Source organism: Petromyzon marinus, chromosome 34 (genome assembly GCF_048934315.1).
Source record: "Petromyzon marinus isolate PM22_M1 ecotype Great Lakes invasive population chromosome 34, UKy_Petmar_22M1.pri1.0, whole genome shotgun sequence".
In the NCBI taxonomy this organism is placed as follows: domain Eukaryota; kingdom Metazoa; phylum Chordata; class Hyperoartia; order Petromyzontiformes; family Petromyzontidae; genus Petromyzon; species Petromyzon marinus.
Window position 1 is genome coordinate 3,781,693 of NC_133700.1, and position 17,850 is coordinate 3,799,542.

General features: G+C 52.9%; 1 protein-coding gene across 2 annotated transcripts; it reads left to right on the top strand.

The window, feature by feature from the left end:
- Positions 1 to 958: 958 nt before the first annotated feature.
- On the top strand, positions 959 to 17,121 carry LOC116948601 (uncharacterized). Of its 2 annotated transcripts, none has more exons than XM_032965428.2 (13): positions 959 to 1,397; positions 1,980 to 2,100; positions 2,628 to 2,683; positions 4,227 to 4,302; positions 5,116 to 5,188; positions 6,185 to 6,349; positions 10,217 to 10,362; positions 11,322 to 11,614; positions 11,883 to 12,290; positions 12,777 to 12,859; positions 13,768 to 14,007; positions 15,222 to 15,354; positions 15,930 to 17,121. In XM_032965428.2, the coding sequence occupies exons 2-13, from the start codon at positions 2,062 to 2,064 to the stop codon at positions 16,870 to 16,872; spliced, it is 2,655 nt and encodes an 884-aa protein (XP_032821319.2). In that variant the 5' UTR covers positions 959 to 1,397; positions 1,980 to 2,061; the 3' UTR covers positions 16,873 to 17,121. The 2 variants fall into 2 exon arrangements, with proteins under 2 accessions (XP_032821319.2, XP_075927753.1); XM_076071638.1 differs by having other exon boundaries at positions 959 to 1,358.
- The last annotated feature ends 729 nt before the right edge of the window (positions 17,122 to 17,850 follow it).

Consider the following 17,850-nt stretch of genomic DNA (forward strand, 5'->3'; position numbering starts at 1 on the left):
AGACACCCTGGACGAATTGGTCCACCCCAATGTTGACTCCATGGCTACGGCCGTGATTCAAACTCTTATTTTCCAGCGTATGTCTGTACTGTTTGTTTCTGAAACTTTATTTTCCAGCGCCCCTTGCTAGACATCCTGTGAAAAAAAATATTTACAACTCATCGAATTCCTCTTTGCAGTCTAAAAATACATTACACGTATTCAGATCGTGAATGTGAATGGGCACGTGCGCATACCGTGTCAACCCATACGGCTTACCCCGCATTCTTGTACAGGGACATTGAGTTTTCAGCTCCATACGGCGTACATACGTTTTAAAACGGGCACAATTAAAAAAAATGTCTATCTGTTTTGTTTGTGTTTCTCCCTCGTGATGGGATTTTGTAGGACGAACGTTGAGATTTATAAGGGGCACGGGGTGACCAATAAGGTCTGAATTGGTTTGTAATAAGTTAGGCACTGATAAGGAGTTTACAGGTATAGTAGTGTAGTGCATACTCATATTCTGGTACAGGGAAATTGAGTTTTCAGGTCCATGCGGCGTAACAGCCGTTAAATGCGGGCAAAAAAAACCAGATGTTTTATTGTCTATTTGTTTGCGTTTCACCCTTGTGATGGGACTTTGTAGGATAAACGTTGGGATGTATAAGGGGTGAGCAATAAGGTCTGAAGCGGCCTGTGACCAGGTAGGGCACTCACTGCTAAGGGGTTCACAGCCGTGCGTGCGCGGACTGTTGCCACGGCGACGGACGCCACGAGGCGCGCGCGGGGAGAGGCGGGGATTGGCGGGAGATGACGTCACAACGCGACCCCTCCCCCTTCCACCCCACCCCCTGGCGCGAGCCGCGCTCGATTTTGGCGGGACGCCCCCCCCCGCCCCTCTCCCACCCCTCTCCCACCCCCCCCAAATCACGTGACCCGGCAGATTAATATCAATGCGCCTTCCACCACTTCCCACCCCGGCAGGACACAAACGTCGCTCACTCGAAAATACAAAAAAGCCGCGTTCATCAATAAAAAAAACAAAAACTTACACCGCGCGCTCGACTCGACTAAAACTTCTGTGGCGATTTTAGAAGAAACCCCCCACCACAATCGGGGGAGGAACTACTTTTCGGTGACGTCAGGATCGGAGGTTATAAGAGGCGGGGGGGGTCAGTAGGGGAGTGGTGCGGCTCAGCTGGCGGTTGATTCAAGTGGGCGCTGCGCTGTGGCCGCGCCGAGCTGAACCTCTTGAGGAGACTGAGTGAGGCGCGCGTGAATGGGGAGGAACGCGCTTCCTTCGCGGCAAGTCACAGCTGCCGACCGACTGAGAAGAAGGGGAGTCCCCCCGTGCGGTTAGAGGAGGCGGCGGCGAGGTGCAGGGAGAAAGTGTCCGGCTACGTGCGCGCCTCTGGGTGCTGCTGCTGCTGCATCACCGATCCTACTCTCTGCAACTCTATGCTATACCATAGTTGCACTGCTACTCTATACACATACACAACTTATACACGCCACTCCTCTATACACATACACAACTATACACACCACTCCTAGTATATACACATACACAACTATACACACAACTCCTACTCTATACACATGCACAACTATACACACCACTCCTAGTATATACACATACACAACTATACACACCACTCCTACTCTATACACATGCACAACTATACATACCACTCCTAGTATATACACATACACAACTATACACACCACTCCTAGTATATACACAACTATACACGCCACTCTATACACAACTGCTTCTATACTCGCCACTAGTCAATACACCCCTAGTGTATACACACTCCCTATTCTGTACAACACTCTCAAATACGTACTCTTCCCCTCTATATACAGCCCTACTCTAGAGTCATCTGTACACCCTCCGATTCCCTACACGCTTGCCCTCTCCCCTCCTCTGCTCTCTCTTCTCTCCTTCCCTTCCCCTCTGATCTCTCTCGCTCCGTCTCCCCTCCCCCCCTTAGCCGTCTGTCTCTGCCTCCTCTCCCGTGTGGCCCCCCGCCGTGCCCCCCATTCTCGTCTGCCCGGGGCCTCGTCTCGCCCGCAATGCCGAGGGCCGCAGGGGGACACAGGCCGCTTGGCCAGGTGAGTTCGCATCGCCACCACCATCAGCAGCAGCACTAGCACCGGTTTTTATCATTATCATCGTCAGAGGCAGCATAAGCAGTCTCTCATCGGTATCATCAGCAGCATTAGTACCATCAGCAGGTGCATTAGCAGTATCGTAAAGAAGCAGCGTTAACAGTAGTATCGGCATCATGAACAGTCGTATCATCAGGAGCATCAGCATTTGCAGAGGTCGTAACAGCAGCAACATTAGTAGTATCAGCGGAAATACCATTAGCAGTAGTAGTATCATCAGCATTAGCAGTAGTGTAATCAGCATAGTGATAAGCAGTAGCAATTACAGCAGCAGCGATAAATGAGTACCTGGTGAAATGTGTAATCATTGCCAATGTGGAGTTAAAGGTGGCCGGGCGTGGTGCTGGCCACCCACCCACCCCCGCGTTTGCCTTGCCGGCCTTCATTAGACGCTACTTGTTAACGATACAAACAATCTGTTGATGGCCACACGGGGTGGGGGGGATCTTTTGTCCTTGTCCCATGTGTAGATGGTGTCGTCTGGCAGGCTCAGCGGACCCCCCAAGCACAGGGGCTGCAAGCGGAGGTGGATGCGCGGCTCAGCCTTGCAGACCCGTCACTTGGCCACTGCACAGATTTGGCCAGATCACTTAGTGGCCTAACCCCCAAAAAAATATGAGTCGTAAATATTAGCTGTGAAAACCTGCTACGTGTTAAGCCGGGTGGTGGTAGCTGTAGACGTGGGCTTTTTTTATTGGGTGCAATTGTGAATATCAGCCACATCAGACAGTACATCTAATCGCCATGATCATTGGTTGACTGCAGCTCAGAGACTGTCATACAAGGCTGGTGCCTGTAATCCAGCAGTGGATTATAGGCAGCAGCGAGGGTTGGTGGATCACAGATGATGCGAAGCTCCTTTCCCGTGGGTGAGCGTCAAGGAGGAGCCAGGAGAATGCGGTACAGCAAAAACGTGGACTCCACCCGTTTTCGTCTACATGGGATCGAGTGTTGTCCTTACTCTTTGGTTCTATTCGGTAAAGTCACGTAGGTAAAAAATAAAACAACAAAAATCACGACGTTTCGGCCACAACACAAGCGGCCTTCATCAGGTGAAGGGACCAGACTGTCTCGAGGACAGCGCTGGAGTGAAACACAGCCACGCTCAGACCGCGACCTTTAAGCTGTGTGCGAGGAAACAAGGTGCCTTGACAAAGGAATTAGCAAAAAAAATAGCAGTTGATTAGCCGACTTAGCATGATGAACGGTGTAGAGGTGGTGTACATGCGGGTGAACATGCCGGTTGGCGCGGGGGGGAGGGGGAGTTTACCTATTGATGGTGTGAAAAGGGAATTTTTAAGAGCTGCGAAAGTTTGGGGTACCACTACTTGAAAAATATACTGTACCATTGAAAATTAGTTTGATGTTTGGTTCGATTTAGAACATCTTTCCAATGGTTGCTTTACCGAAGAGTATGGATCCTTGCAGTCACGAAAGCTTTAAATCTGGAGTGTTGTCCTCTTGCACAAGTGGGTTGTCTCTGGGTGCCCCGGTTTCCTCCAACGTGTATTAACATTAAATTAGACCATAGCATCTTTATATAGAGAGAACCGAAGAGCTTGACCAGTTGATGCTGGATCATCGTGTGGCTGCTCCTGCCCGCTTGTCTGCGGTTCCTCCTCACATATAGAGTCCATGAGAGGGAGCGAATACTCCACTCTTGAAGGGTGCTGTACATGTATAAGTCTGAATTATGATTATTCCTGTGGGTGTCAAGTTGCCACACCCTTGTTCACATGGTGGTAGTACAGCAAAATGTCGACTAATGTCCATCTTTCTGGGCATTTAGGCTTCTTCCCACACATAGAGACTCATTAATAGGCTGAAAACACCTTAACATAAAATAGGACCGCAGAGCAATGCCAACATTTGGTAATAGCTCCTCACCGTGTGGCTGGTACCTTCCTGCTGGTTAGTGGTTCCTCCTCGCGACTCTGGAGTGAGTGCCCACTGTCATCTGTGAAAAAGTGTTTTATAGCTCATCGGATTACTCCAGTATAAATAAATATTTTGATGTGTGGCAGTGGCGGCGCTTTTGTTATTAAGATCCCCTGACCTTGTGTGTGCAGGTCGAGCAGCCTGGGCAGGAGGGCCGTGTCGCCAGACTCGGGATACTCGCTCTACTCCACCGAGTCCGAGGACCAGGTGCGACAGATTTAATAATTGTCCAACTGACCCCAAGCGCTGGGCGTGCTGTGACTGGTGGATGAATCCTAATTTGCCCAAATGGATCTTTCAATTTAATTGGCCCACCTATTTTTATTGGCTGTCCCAATGGTCCTCATGAGTGCTCAATCATCATCACCTGCCACCATCAATCCCCTGCTGGATGAAGGCCCCCAAGCCACCACCACCATCCTTCACGATCCTACGATGCAACAATTCAACGCTCATCACTCAATCTCCTCAGTGGACGTCCCTCTCAGACGCGCTCCGTTCTTTGACGACGAGAGAGTGCGTTACATGTGGTCCCGTTGAGTTAAAAAGAGTTCCAGTTTTTTTGTTGAACTGTGCGTGTGAGAATCCACTGCTTGCCATTCGTGAAAATGACACACAATTTTCTTGCCTTGTGGCCAATTCCGCCCTTGTGCCTATCTGTGTTGTCTTTTTTGTTGCCGAGCAACAAAACATCACTTTAAAAGTTGTAGCAGATAAATGTATCAGGTTTCCTTAATTGAGAAAGGTTGCTCTTATTATGAGAGGTTGGCAAAAGTTGAGCCGTTATGCGGGGGAGTTCAGCACGGTGGTCCAAGTCCCGATGCTGATAGATTTGCAAAATGTTGTCTTTTGTTCCCTCCCGTCTTCTCTTTATGGACGACAGGGCCCAATGAGAGTTTTCCACCTCTTTCTGTGAATGACACCAGCTTAACCCCTTCCTTTACTTGGGTCGCCCTCAATTGAATGTGGTAAATGTTTAATAATCTAACTTGTACTGTAATTGTGCGTCTCCTCCCGCAGGTGGCTGTGATTCACCGTGGCTTGGATCGCTGCGCTGCTCTGCTCCAGGACTTCCTGCTCACAGAGCCCTCACGTGAGTACTGCGTTGACTGTTACCAGAGCGCCCCGTCACTCTGGTCACCAACCTTCACGCTTACTCCTGAGAACACTCTGACCAGGGCATCCTGGCTTTCATTGCCAACCTTTTCCCTTCAGAAATTCCTCTGTCTAGGCCAAAATCACAAAGCACGCTCCTAATCATCATCATATCAACAGCAAACACACAAGGCAGTTAGTGTAGGCCAAACATCTCACTCCATCTCCTCTATTGCCACCCTCTCCTGCCTGCATCTTCTCTCCTTGTACCCGCTGCGGCCTAGCAACCAAGCCCAGGAAGGTACAACTTAACCGGGTGGACATCTAGGTGAGATTAGGGGTCTGTTGATTTGGTAGTAATGTTAAAACAACTTTTGGCCATGTGTGTTTAACATCTAACATGACCAGATGCTGAATAAGATGAACCAGAGCTCTGTTATCCTCCTGACCAACCCATTTAAAGTGACTTCGGCGTCTCGCTGAAGTAACATCGCTGCAGCGGATATTCATTTAATATGACAGTCACTCCCGTGCTGTCATAAGAGCGCTGCCACAGCACTCCTAAAAGTCAATACATTCATTCACTTTCTCTGAGCACGTTTGATGCTTTGCTCCACTTGCTGGCAGATGCTTCCGGGACACAGCGCGGAACACTCATGCACGGTGACACAAACACACACGGACTTACAGTTTCACCGTCCTCCATTTATAACACCACCATAGCGAATGAACAGCTCCCCAAGAGCTCCTAACCCAGGGAGCGTTCAAGGGAAACTTTAGCTCTCGTTTGTAGTTATACTCCTAGCCCAACATGCGGCCTATTCTATGTGCGTTACGCCAGACATAGTTCCGAACAACTCGCGGTACATCCTGAAAACACCGGAGTGTAATGTTACAGCATGATGGCGAAAACCTTACATAGTGGTGTTAGAGCCACTTTTTTTTCTTGGTGTCTAACTGTAACATTGTTCCTCCCTGCTGCGTGATGATGCAGGGCCGCAGGGGGCCATGTCCCAGCGTCGCCCCGCCAAGTCCTCTGCCGGTGGCCCCTCAAGGCCTCGGGCTAAGAGGTCGCTGTCAAGGACGCGAACGGATGGAGTCGGCAAGGCCCATGCAGAGCCCCGGAGGACGAGTGCCCCCGCCATCAAGAAAGAGACTTGTAAGTGCTAATAATTATTCATAGAACCGTGAAGGGGGGGGGGGCAGAGGATTGGATATGTACTTGCGCTTCGCCGTCATGTGCTGTGTGTCATGACGTAACTGTGTTAAAGGAAGATGGTTGCATTGATAGGCACACCCAGACTGTTCTGGGTTGTCTGACACCAGCACAAGTAGGAGTGTTGTACAGTGAGGGAAAAAAAGTATTTGATCCCCTGCTGATTTTGTACGTTTGCCCACTGACAAAGAAATTATCAGTCTATAATTTTAATGGTAGGTTTATTTGAACAGTGAGAGACAGAATAACAACAAAAAGATCTAGAAAAACGCATGTCAAAAATGTTATAAATTGATTTGCATTTTAATGACGTAAATAAGTATTTGACACCCTCTCAATCAGAAAGATTTCTGGCTCCCAGGTGTCTTTTATACAGGTAACGAGCTGAGATTAGGAGCACACTCTTAAAGGGAGTGCTCCTAATCTCAGCTTGTTACCTGTATAAAGGACACCTGTCCACAGAAGCAATCAATCAATCAGATTCCAAACTCTCCACCATGGCCAAGACCAAAGAGCTCTCCAAGGATGTCAGGGACAAGATTGTAGACCTAAACAAGGCTGGAATTGGCTACAAGACCATTGCCAAGCAGCTTGGTGAGAAGGTGACAACAGTTGGTGCGATTATTCGCAAATGGAAGAAACACAAAAGAACTGTCAATCTCCCTCGGCCTGGAGCTCCATGCAAGATCTCACCTCGTGGAGTTGCAATGATCATGAGAACGGTGAGGAATCAGCCCAGAACTACACGGGAGGATATTGTCAATGATCTCAACGCAGCTGGGACCATAGTCACCAAGAAAACAATTGGTAACACACTACGCTGTGAAGGACTGGAATTCTGCAGCGCCCGCAAGGTCCCCCTGCTCAAGAAAGCACATATACATGCCCGTCTGAAGTTTGCCAATGAACATCTGAATGATTCAGAGGACAACTGGGTGAAAGTGTTGTGGTCAGATGAGACCATAATGGAGCTCTTTGGCATCAACTCAACTCGCTGTGTTTGGAGGAGGAGGAATGTTGCCTATGACCCCAAGAACACCATCCCCACCTTCAAACATGGAGATGGAAACATTATGCTTTGGGGGTGTTTTTCTGCTAAGGGGACGGGACAACTTCACCGCATCAAAGGGACGATGGACGGGGCCATGTACGGTGAAATCTTGGGTGAGAACCTCTTTCCCTCAGCCAGGGCATTGAAAATGGGTCGTGGATGGGTATTTCAGCATGACAATGACCCAAAACACACGGCCAAGGCAACAAAGGAGTGGCTCAAGAAGAAGCACATTAAGGTCCTGGAGTGGCCTAGCCAGTCTCCAGACCTTAATCCCATAGAAAATCTGTGGAGGGAGCTGAAGGTTCGAGTTGCCAAACGTCAGCCTCGAAACCTTAATGACTTGGAGAAGATCTGCAAAGAGGAGTGGGACAAAATCCCTCCTGAGATGTGTGCAAACCTGGTGGCCAACTACAAGAAACGTCTGACCTCTGTGATTGCCAACAAGGGTTTTGCCACCAAGTACTAAGTCATGTTTTGCAACGGGGTCAAATACTTATTTCCCTCATTAAAATGCAAATCAATTTATAACATTTTTGACATGCGTTTTTCTGGATTTTATTGTTGTTATTATGTCTCTCACTGTTCAAATAAACCTACCATTAAAATTATAGACTGATCATTTCTTTGTCAGTGGGCAAACGTACAAAATCAGCAGGGGATCAAATACTTTTTTCCCTCACTGTAGATATGCTTGGGCAGAAAAGGTTCCGCTTGGTAGAGCATGTATGGAGCCCGCATGAGGGCCAGTTACCGAGATAATGGTCTCTGAGTCCCAGCCACCAAGGGGGAAGTCCTAGAGCAGGTGGTGGGATGGTTTCAGGGTAGATATTTGAGGTCGCTATGTTGACTGTGTAGCAGCTGCGCTATCTGGTGGAGGGGGTAGAACGCGTTGGTCGCGGTGAGGTGTGGTGGTGGTGGTATCAAGGGCTGTGGCCGCAATAACACTGCGCCATGGTGGAGCAGAACTTCGGTACTTTTAAACAGGCGGGGATATATCCTTCAATAATAGGAGTCTGCTGTAATAAGCCAATATATCCTGCATGGATCAGCCATGGTAAACCATTGGTCAAACACCCCCATGACCAACACTACATGGGTAATGTCTCTTATATTCAGCGGTGGATTGACAAAGGGCTGTAAGTTCTTAGATTTACATTTGGACCCATACTCTGCTATTGAGACCCATATTTAGTGGACCCATGGACTGCCATGAGACCCAGAGAATTGCAGAGGACCATAGACTAAAAGAGACCCAGAGAATTACAGAGGACCGATAGACTGACAGACCCATAGAATTGCAGAGGACCCACAAACTGACGGACGCAGGGGCTAACAGTAATGCCCATAGACTTATGCAGAGGCGCACATAGAAACAGAGGCAATGGACTCACGTAGACCCACACACTCTAGGCTCCTACCCATTGTGATCCAAGCTCGATAAAATTCCCCAAATTATTTAATAAAAAATCTTGATACAGTCTCACAGGAGGCTCGGGTGCGAAGCCCCAGGGCCCATGTGGGGGTCCTCGGGACCCTTGCCCCCCATTTGTGTATCAAATTTTAAACCAAGACGTCTTCGGGTATGTACCACGATTGGGGTGCGATGGTGGTAACAGCATTCCGAGATTACACGTGAAAGAAGTTCAACATTAGATACATAGCAGGACACCCAAAGCAGGCACTTGGGGACTCTGGCCCACGCCCAACCACTCCCGTACTCGCTCACCTCTGCTCCTCAGTTGGCTCCCCCCACCAAACTCCCTGAACACAGAGGGGTAACCCTATTCGGCTCTCATACCCATAGGACACCCTAATCTTGTATAGTTCTTGTCCCTGACTGACCACCTGATGTCCTCCTGGTCCATCGTGCTGCCGTGCTCCAGTTGCTGCAACCTCTCTCGCAGTGCATCCTCCTAACTGGGCAGACTTGGGCTAATCACTGCTTCCAGCCCATTGGTTGATTTGACCCATCACCTGTGAGATTCAATCATTTGCACCTGTGGAGACTATGATTTGCTGTTTCTGCATGCAGAACCAATTCGACCTGATTCATTCTCCAGCCACGAAGTGGACAATGATTATATTATTGGAAAACTTACGTGCAAAATTATATTTTTTATATACCCACACATATATTGCTTGTTTGTACCAGATGCGGGACTGTTGATTAACCCTTGTGACATTCAGATTAATGAAATATTCATGTATTTAGGAAGCAACCATCGTCCAATTGCAAAGGAAACTTCATAATTCAATGAAAATGAAAACATTTGGTTTAGAAGCGGTGGTTGCAGAATAACGAGATTCGTGATGGAGAGGCAGCTGAGGGAGGGAGTGCACTCGAGGGAACGTTGCCTCTCAGGACTGAGGGATTGTGACGGCTTGGGTAGGCCTTGAGCTAGCAGTGGATAGATCACGGCTCACGGTGCAAGCTTGTAATTGAGCACTAAAGGCAGAGAGGGTTGATGGATCACTCAATTTGTGAAGCTCCCTCCCTAACCTGTGGGCGTCAAGGTCTCCTTCTCCTGGCTTATTCACATGGTGTGATGGCAGTACAACAAGTGGGTTAGCTTTCCCGTGCCTTTCAATAATTCTCTCCTCGAGATAGAACGGAAACTGCGCATGTTACAAATTCTAATTATAGAATGTAAATGCAGCTGCATGTCAGGTCTAGGCATGTAACCAACGGCAAGAAAATATTTTTTGTGTTGCGCCGTTAACGCCACCACGTGGTTTGTGCCCGCTTCGCTTCTCAGTGGCGGCTGGTGGGAGCACGGCGTTCAACGGACGTCTCGCCTCCTCCACGCCCACGCTCGCCTCGCCGCCACGTGCCCCGTTACCCGCCACCAAGCCCACAACGCCGCCCGCCATGCCAGGGCACTCGTACAGCAGCAGTCCCCGAGTGAGCATGCACGTCGACACAGGCGCACGCGTGCTCGGGGACAAGCGCGCAAAGACAAAGATACCCACCCCGTGTGGCCTGTCTAGGGTGTTCGGGGGCGAGTGCTGTGAGGGCCGACGAAGGCCGGAACGGCACGCAAAGGGGGCTGTGTGGCCAGCACCACGCCCGGACGTCTTCATGTTCCCAATGCTGATGTTTGCACGCTACCCAGTTAGTCATTTAAGGCCGTAATCGACTTAGGAGAAGACCAGGACTGATTAAAATGTTCCCCACTCATCTTGGCCATGAGCGGGAATTGAACTCTCCATCGCACCCCCTCCCCCCCGCACATAGGCGCACGCACACATGAACGTACATGCACACAGGCTAATGCACATTGATGCACTCACATGGACAGATACACGCTTGGACACGCACGTGCTCAGGCAAGTACAAATGGATACGCACACACGCATGCGCCCATCATCGGCCCCCACCTCCTAAACGTCAGACTTCCAGTCTCTTCCCTCGCACAACTCCCTCTGTCATCTCTTTTCTGCAAGTTGTTAGCAATAATAACCTTGCTCATTTTAAGAAACGTATTACACTCTTACCTATTACACGTTCATAGTGTAGTTTATTGCTGGACACTTGGACGTTTGGGGCATTGTGTCTCTGCTCAAGAACCGTGATTAAAAATATAATAGGCCAAGTTGATTTAAATGAAGCCCAGGCCAAGTGCAGATGCCACATGACATACGAGGCCAGGAATAATCGCATATATTACCTTGATCTCAGAGCTTCGTGAGATAAGCTTATTTTGCAAGGGAGACATGGGGTTCTATTGCACCTTCAGTAGTGTTGTTGGTTGCTGGCCACTTGGCGTTTTGGGCCTTGGGTTTCTGTGCTCGGCCACTGATTCAGAAACGGCAACGAAGAGCCGCGGTTTTGCGCACCGCCTCTGTGCCCCGTGCGAGCAGGCAATCACGAGCAGCGAGCACGCGTACTCCGCCTACGTCCCCGTCTCCACGGCGACCGCCACGGTGACCGCGGCGACCTCTCCAGTTGCCGTGACGCCGGCCACGGCACCGCGCGGCACTGCCCCTTCTCTCCTCCCGCCGGCGTCCGAGGGTTGCGCGCCCTGGGCCGGGGACCGCTGGGCCGACTTGGCGCGGGCTGACGGGGCCCATGCGCGCTTCATGGCCTTGCAGCCCGAGTGGGAGGCCCGAGTGACGACGGACGCCAGTGGGGAAGAGGACGTGCCCCAGGACAGGTGCGGCCACTGTCAAGGCAACCACATCGGGTGACGGCACAGTGGTGACACTCGTGCCTAACGGCAATAAGGGCCAAAGTTTGGTTCCCAACTCGTGCGCCTTCCTGTGTGGAGTTTAACACGTAGGCTTTAGCCTACCAACTCCTATGTGGAGTTGCTATATTCTCCCCCTGCTCTACAGAGTGTGTGAGTGCACGTTGTTCCGTCCCGTGATGCTCACTGAGCGCCCCGTGACCCCATACGCGTCCGCTCCGTCTCCTCCACGCAGGTTCCCGGAGCAAGCGGCGTGGGGCCACCATGGCCCCGTGACGGCGCTCGGCGCAGACGGGAGAGCCGAGCGGGATGGCCTGGACGACGACGACCGCGACGACGACGTGGGCTCGGACCAGGCGGTGGCGCGGGGCACGCAGCCTGGGGGGGGCCACGGGGAGGCGGCGAGGAGAGCGGGGGCGGTGACGCGCGGCTTGGCGCAGCTGCGCGAGCTGCTTGCGCGGCAGGACGTGCGCGCGTGCGTGCGCCTGCTGGCAGAGCTGGAGCACAGCGTGGTGCTGCTGGCGACGGCCCTGCCGGAGCCCGACCAGCAGGCAGAGGCAATGCTCCCGCAGCCCATGGGGTCGCCGGGGTCACCCTCACGCACCCTGGCGCTCATGCGAAGCGAGAACTCGGTGCTCCACCGGTATCTACTGCTCACCGCCGCTCGCTACCGCTCACCACAGCACTTCGCCAGTACCCGCAGCTCACCATCGCTCACCACCGCGTCACAATGTATCCACCACTCACCACCACGCTATACCGCTCACCACAGCTAGCAGATCCTCTCAGCTCGGTCTCCAATGACTGCACAACCATTGTGTTACGTTTGGGTCGTTGCTCGCTCTCTCTGCCACGTTACGGCTCCAAAGGGTGAGCTTGCAGCAAACACCCTCGGCAGGGCATCTGAGAGGTGATGCCCTTCTCGTGTACAAGGAGAGACCCGCTTGCAGAGTACACGGGTTGGACACCCGGGTGTCATGGTCAAGGCCGTGCGACGTCGGAGTTCTAAGTGCGCATCTGTCTACGTTCTCGTGACGACGCGATTCCATGTGGGCAGCTGGTGTGGAATTTGTGCCGTGCCTCTTGAAACCAAGTAGCACGCTCCGTACACTGCGTGTGTCGTGCGCAGGCGCGTGCAGACGCTGTCGCAGCAACTGAGGGAGCGTGAGCGCGGTGACAGGGAGCGGCCGGACCCTGGCTCGAACGCCGAGTGTAAGTGATGCCCCCTGCCCTACGAAACACGGCGACGATTCCCCCGGCTTGACGCGATCGTGCGTTTGGCGGTGGTGCGGCGTCACGGACGGTGTAACCACACGGGTCTTTTGCAGAGCAGCGGAACCCCTTACTGTGTCAGAGCACGGCCCACGGAAGCGGATATTGCAGAGACACCTCTGGGATCCCTTCAAGTGGCCTCTGATCCACACATTAGGAGCAGCTCTTTCCTACCTGCCCTGTTACTCGGAATAATGTCTGTCACAGAACAGTCTCAAACCAACACTGTAATTCAGCTAAATTAAGTGGTTTTTTTTGTGCACCCAGTAGTGACCGGGCTGAGATCATCACCAGCTTCTCGGGTTTACTGAGCTGTTGGTCTTAGTGCCGTCACCAATGACTGGACAAAAACCGGCAGCGTCCGAGGGTGGCTTGTTTTAACATTGGATAATTTCAACAACTTTCTCGGTGCCATCAGCGGCAAGGGAGTTTCACAACATGTGTGTGTTCCACCAACCCTTGCTGTTGCCTCCATAGCAATGGACTACAGAGCATGTACAGTGTAGTAGCTACCACCGCCACCGGTTTGCAAACACATGCTCTTTACGGAGAGTGTGAGACGGTGTGCCGCTAGTGCTGAGAATGAGTGACCTCGCAAGTCACACTGTGACGTCATCTCCCTGGTCATTCCCTAACATGATGCGATATCCTGCGGCTCACCGCGAGAGTTCTAAATTAATCTCATGACATTGCGCTGCCAGTCGCACGACTGGCAACACGTGGGGTGAGACGCGTGTCGTGCCTCCGACCTCACATCTCGTGCCACCTCATACTGCGTCTCTCTCGTCTCCCTCGCGTCTAACGTGTGTCCCTTGCGTCCCACGTGTCTCCCTCACGTGTCGCTTCAGTGGCGCACCTGCGCGCGGCGAACGCGGCGCTGCAGGAGCAGCTGAGCCGGAGTCGCGCGGAGACGCAGGCCGAGCGGGGGCGCCACGACCAGCTCTCCCGCCAGCTCGGACGAATATGGGGGGGGCCAGGACCCAACGGCAGGGAGGGCGTGGGGGTCGTCGTGGGGGGCACGGAGGCGAGAGGACCCGAGAGCCTGGGAACGGCGCACTGGGAGGAGGAGGCAGCGCGTGTGCGTGAGGGTGCGTCGTGTTGGCGTGAATCCCACTAAACGAGCCGCTCGTCCCTAGTGGGCGTGACTCCGCTCGTTCGTCCAGGGAAGCCTCGCTCTTTTTCAGGAGGGTCCTGTCAAGTTTCTCGCAATCGTGGGCAATCTTGCTTCTGATTGTGATTCCAATTGAGTGATTTGCGGGGTCTTTTGGCAGCATTGGGGATGTTTTGGACGACACCGGTTATACTGCATGTGGGTTTAGCTGTGGAAGTAAACCGGAGTACCCGGAGGAAACCCACTCAGAACAGGGGGAGAACATACAAACGCCACGCAGAACTGTGCCCAAGTTGGCAATGGAACTCAGCAACTTCTTGCTGCGATGCACGAGTTTCACCACTGCACTGCCACCCATGTGGTCGTGAATGTTTACAACGCGACCGTAACACGATCGCGCTAACCACATGTGGAACGGGCAGAGGTGTATCGCCGCTGTGAGCACTGAATTAGTGTTCAGGTCACGCCGATTGAGACCACGCGAGGGCTCTGCTATCGAGCTCCTCCCGGGCCTGCGGCCTGGAGGGCCACGTGCCTGATTTTATCCACTGCGATTTCGGCCACGTTTAACGACACGATAATGCAGCCCAGCGATGGCGTGTCCCACGATTGTTGCAGAGGTTCGCGGTTGGAATCTGCTTATCCCTGGGTGTGTTGATCATAAGTTAAAGATATCCTGACGTCATTCGCAAGAATAGGCCCTTTTGTTGCTGGCGTCATGGGCTAAATTCTTCTTGCCAAATTCTAAAATGAGACCGTAAATGACCCCATTGAGATCACACACACACACACACAGCAGCGATCATTGCCCCCTATCGGCAGACTGATACCTGTTTGCAGGCCAGGTGCGGAGTCGCCTTGTGGCGTACTGCGACAGCTGCTCTTAAGACGCCCCAGCACAAAAAGGCGCTCAATCAAAAGCGGCGATTGTCATCGTTAGGGCCACTGTCGCGAGTGGCGAATCTCAGGCCCCGCCGTTCGGGTGTTTGGCGACAGCATAGCTTAAGGTGCCACCCTGTGTGGTAGCTGCACACGCAGGCCCCGTGCCCTGGGTCGTGTCTCTCCATGTCTCCTTGCAATCACCTGTGTCCCTGTCCGTGTCTTCCCACATCTTCCCGTGTCTCCCCGTGTGTGTGTGTCCCCCACCATGTCTCCCCGTGACCCTCTGTGTGCCCTCTCCCTTCCCCCCAGAGGTGGACGAGGCGCTGTGCTGCCTGCGCTCCGTGCGGGAGCAGCTGCAGGCGTCGCGTGATGAGGCCGAGGGGCTCCGCGCGGCGCTGGTGCAGAGGGAGCAGGAGCTGCACTCGTTGCGTCAACTTTCAGCGTACGCACATGCACACCCACAGGGGAGACACGTCCACTTCTCGCATGCGCACAGCGACACACACAGTGTCGTTCTTGCAGGGAAATAAGGAAACGCACGGACACAGATACAGGTGCATAAACACATGCGCAAGGACACAAGAACACGTGTATGGACATACGCCCACACACGGACATTCACAAACATGCAGGGACGCAGCACACACATGGACCGCACGTGGATACATGGACAGGCACGCATCCACGTATAGATACACACGCCAATGTGTGCTTCTGCCTGTGGGGAGTGGTTGCGCAGTGGTTAGCATGCTATGCTTTGAACCAGGCGACCTGAGATTGATTCATGCTCGCAGCTAACATCAGTGACGATTATCTGAACCGGTCCCCTAGGTTGACTCCGCGTCAAGCGAGTACCTGGTGCAGTGTAGAAACATCGCCACTGGGGAGACAAAGGCGGTCAGGCGTGGTCCTGGCTACACCTACTCTCTTGTGTGCCATGCTGGCCATCATTACAGCACTTGCCGCAACAGTCTGGTAAAGCTATATGGGGGATCTGTGTCTTTGTTTGCGGAGCAGGACCCTGCAGGGCAGCATGACGCGGCTGCTGTCGGAGCTGAGCAGTGACGTGCGGCAACCCCCCGTGCGGCCAGGCTCCTGCTCGCCCCCCAGCGTGGCACCGCCCCTTGCCCGCCCGACACCCGCACCGCAGGGCCCGCTCCAGCACGGGGCTTCCGGCTCTGCACGGCACTGGGATAGGGGCATGGGTGGCGCAAGTCACGGCGGTGGTGGTGGAGGAGGTCAGGGCCACTGGGACGTCATGGGCGGTGCAGCTCACGGCGCTGGCGGTAACGACGGCACGGGTCAAGGTGTCACGGTGGAGACCAGTAGGGGTTACGGTGACCGGGGCCAGGGTCACGGGGGTCAGATTACACCTGATCAGCCCTCGGGAGAAGCTGCGAGAGCTTCGCCAACCTCCGGCACGACCGCCACGGGCGCTACGGCCTCAGGCATCGTCGCCACGCATCTGGACCGCTCGAGCACGCCGCTGTCCACCACCCACGACGACACGGACTACCTCGACCCCGCGCCCGTCCGGCCCATGGGCAGCGAGCCCCCGCCCTCCCCTCCTCCCTTGCTCCCTGCTCCCCCAGCAGCCAAGTGGCCCTCGGCCGCTGGAAGCTACCCCGGCTCAGAGATCGCGCCCCCCCTAGCGAAGGCGGGCAGCGCCGGTTACGGCTGGGGCCCCCCGGGAGGGTCGGTGCAACGCTGGGCTGAGGCGGGGGGCGAGGAGGTCGACGCGGGGAGCGACGCGGGGAGCGACGCGTGCCGTCCCCCTCCTGTGCTGCGGCCGCTGCGGCCGCTGCCTGACTGGAGTTTCTCATCGGTGGGCTCTGGGTCGCTAGCGTCGACATCGACGTTCACGTCGCGCGACGACCGCGCGTTCCGCCACGGCCTGGCCTCTCTTGATGCCAGCATTGCGCGACTCCAGCACGCGCTCACGTCGCGCCTCCAGCCGTGAGCGAATGGCGGTCCCCCTGAAAGGGAATGGGGTTTGTGTGCGCGAGTGCTCAATGCAGTGTGTAGATGTTATTAATGTACACATTTTGTATATTGGTAAAGAATGTTGGGTTTGTGTTTTTAAACAAACGCCAAGTTTGATCAAAATTAATATTGGCACCATCCCAAGTGAACTGATAATTTAGATTTTATACCAGACTTGGCGTTTTTATTGTCTAAAAAAAAATACTAAAACTATTCCTGTAACCTGCATCTGACTCGGTAACTTGAATCACATTGGGGCACACAGTGCACTCCACACAGACAAATCTAGAGGGCTGTGGTACAAAAATCACTCGACACTGCCTTAGAAGCAATATTGCCACCAGTCCAGAACTCGGCATCATCTTATCCATCGCATATGGCCATCATTTATAGTTGCTGCCAAATAATTTAAATGGATGTTTCTAAACAGGACAAAACCACAGGAACCCTGGAGAAAAATCCACGCGACCAACATGGGGAGAGCGAACAAGTAGGCTCCAAATATACAACAGGCATCACCAGGGTCCAGGATCAAACCCACGTACTCCTGTATAGCAGGTGACCGATTCATGGACATCTCCCAACAATAGCTGGACCAAGCTCCACAACCTCCGATACTCTGGAGAGTTGAGTGCAAAGCACCTTCTGGGCACCTACGATTTTCTTACATAGCTGCACCTACCAAACTACTTGGACCAGACATCCAAATATAGGATCAAAGCTTGGTTAACTGTTTGAAAATCTGCATGCTTTACAAATTTGACAGCACTCACCATGTAAAGCATTGCTATTATACTGCTATACATCACCACATGGCACATGCAGACACTCCTCTCTGTGGCTTGTACAACTAAACCCACACAACACTTTGCTGTACACAGGTTGAGAAGGGTTGTGGCAGTTTAGGTGGGGCAGAAGGCTGAGTGGGCCTCAGCAAGGGTGGGGGGGGGGGGTG

Coding starts and splice junctions, on each gene's coding strand:
- LOC116948601 (XM_032965428.2), top strand. CDS start 2,062: ATGCCGAGGGCCGCAGGGGGACACAGGCCGCTTGGCCAG. Junction 2,101..2,627: donor GACACAGGCCGCTTGGCCAG/GTGAGTTCGCAT, acceptor TCCCATGTGTAG/ATGGTGTCGTCTGGCAGGCT. Junction 4,303..5,115: donor CCACCGAGTCCGAGGACCAG/GTGCGACAGATT, acceptor CTCCTCCCGCAG/GTGGCTGTGATTCACCGTGG.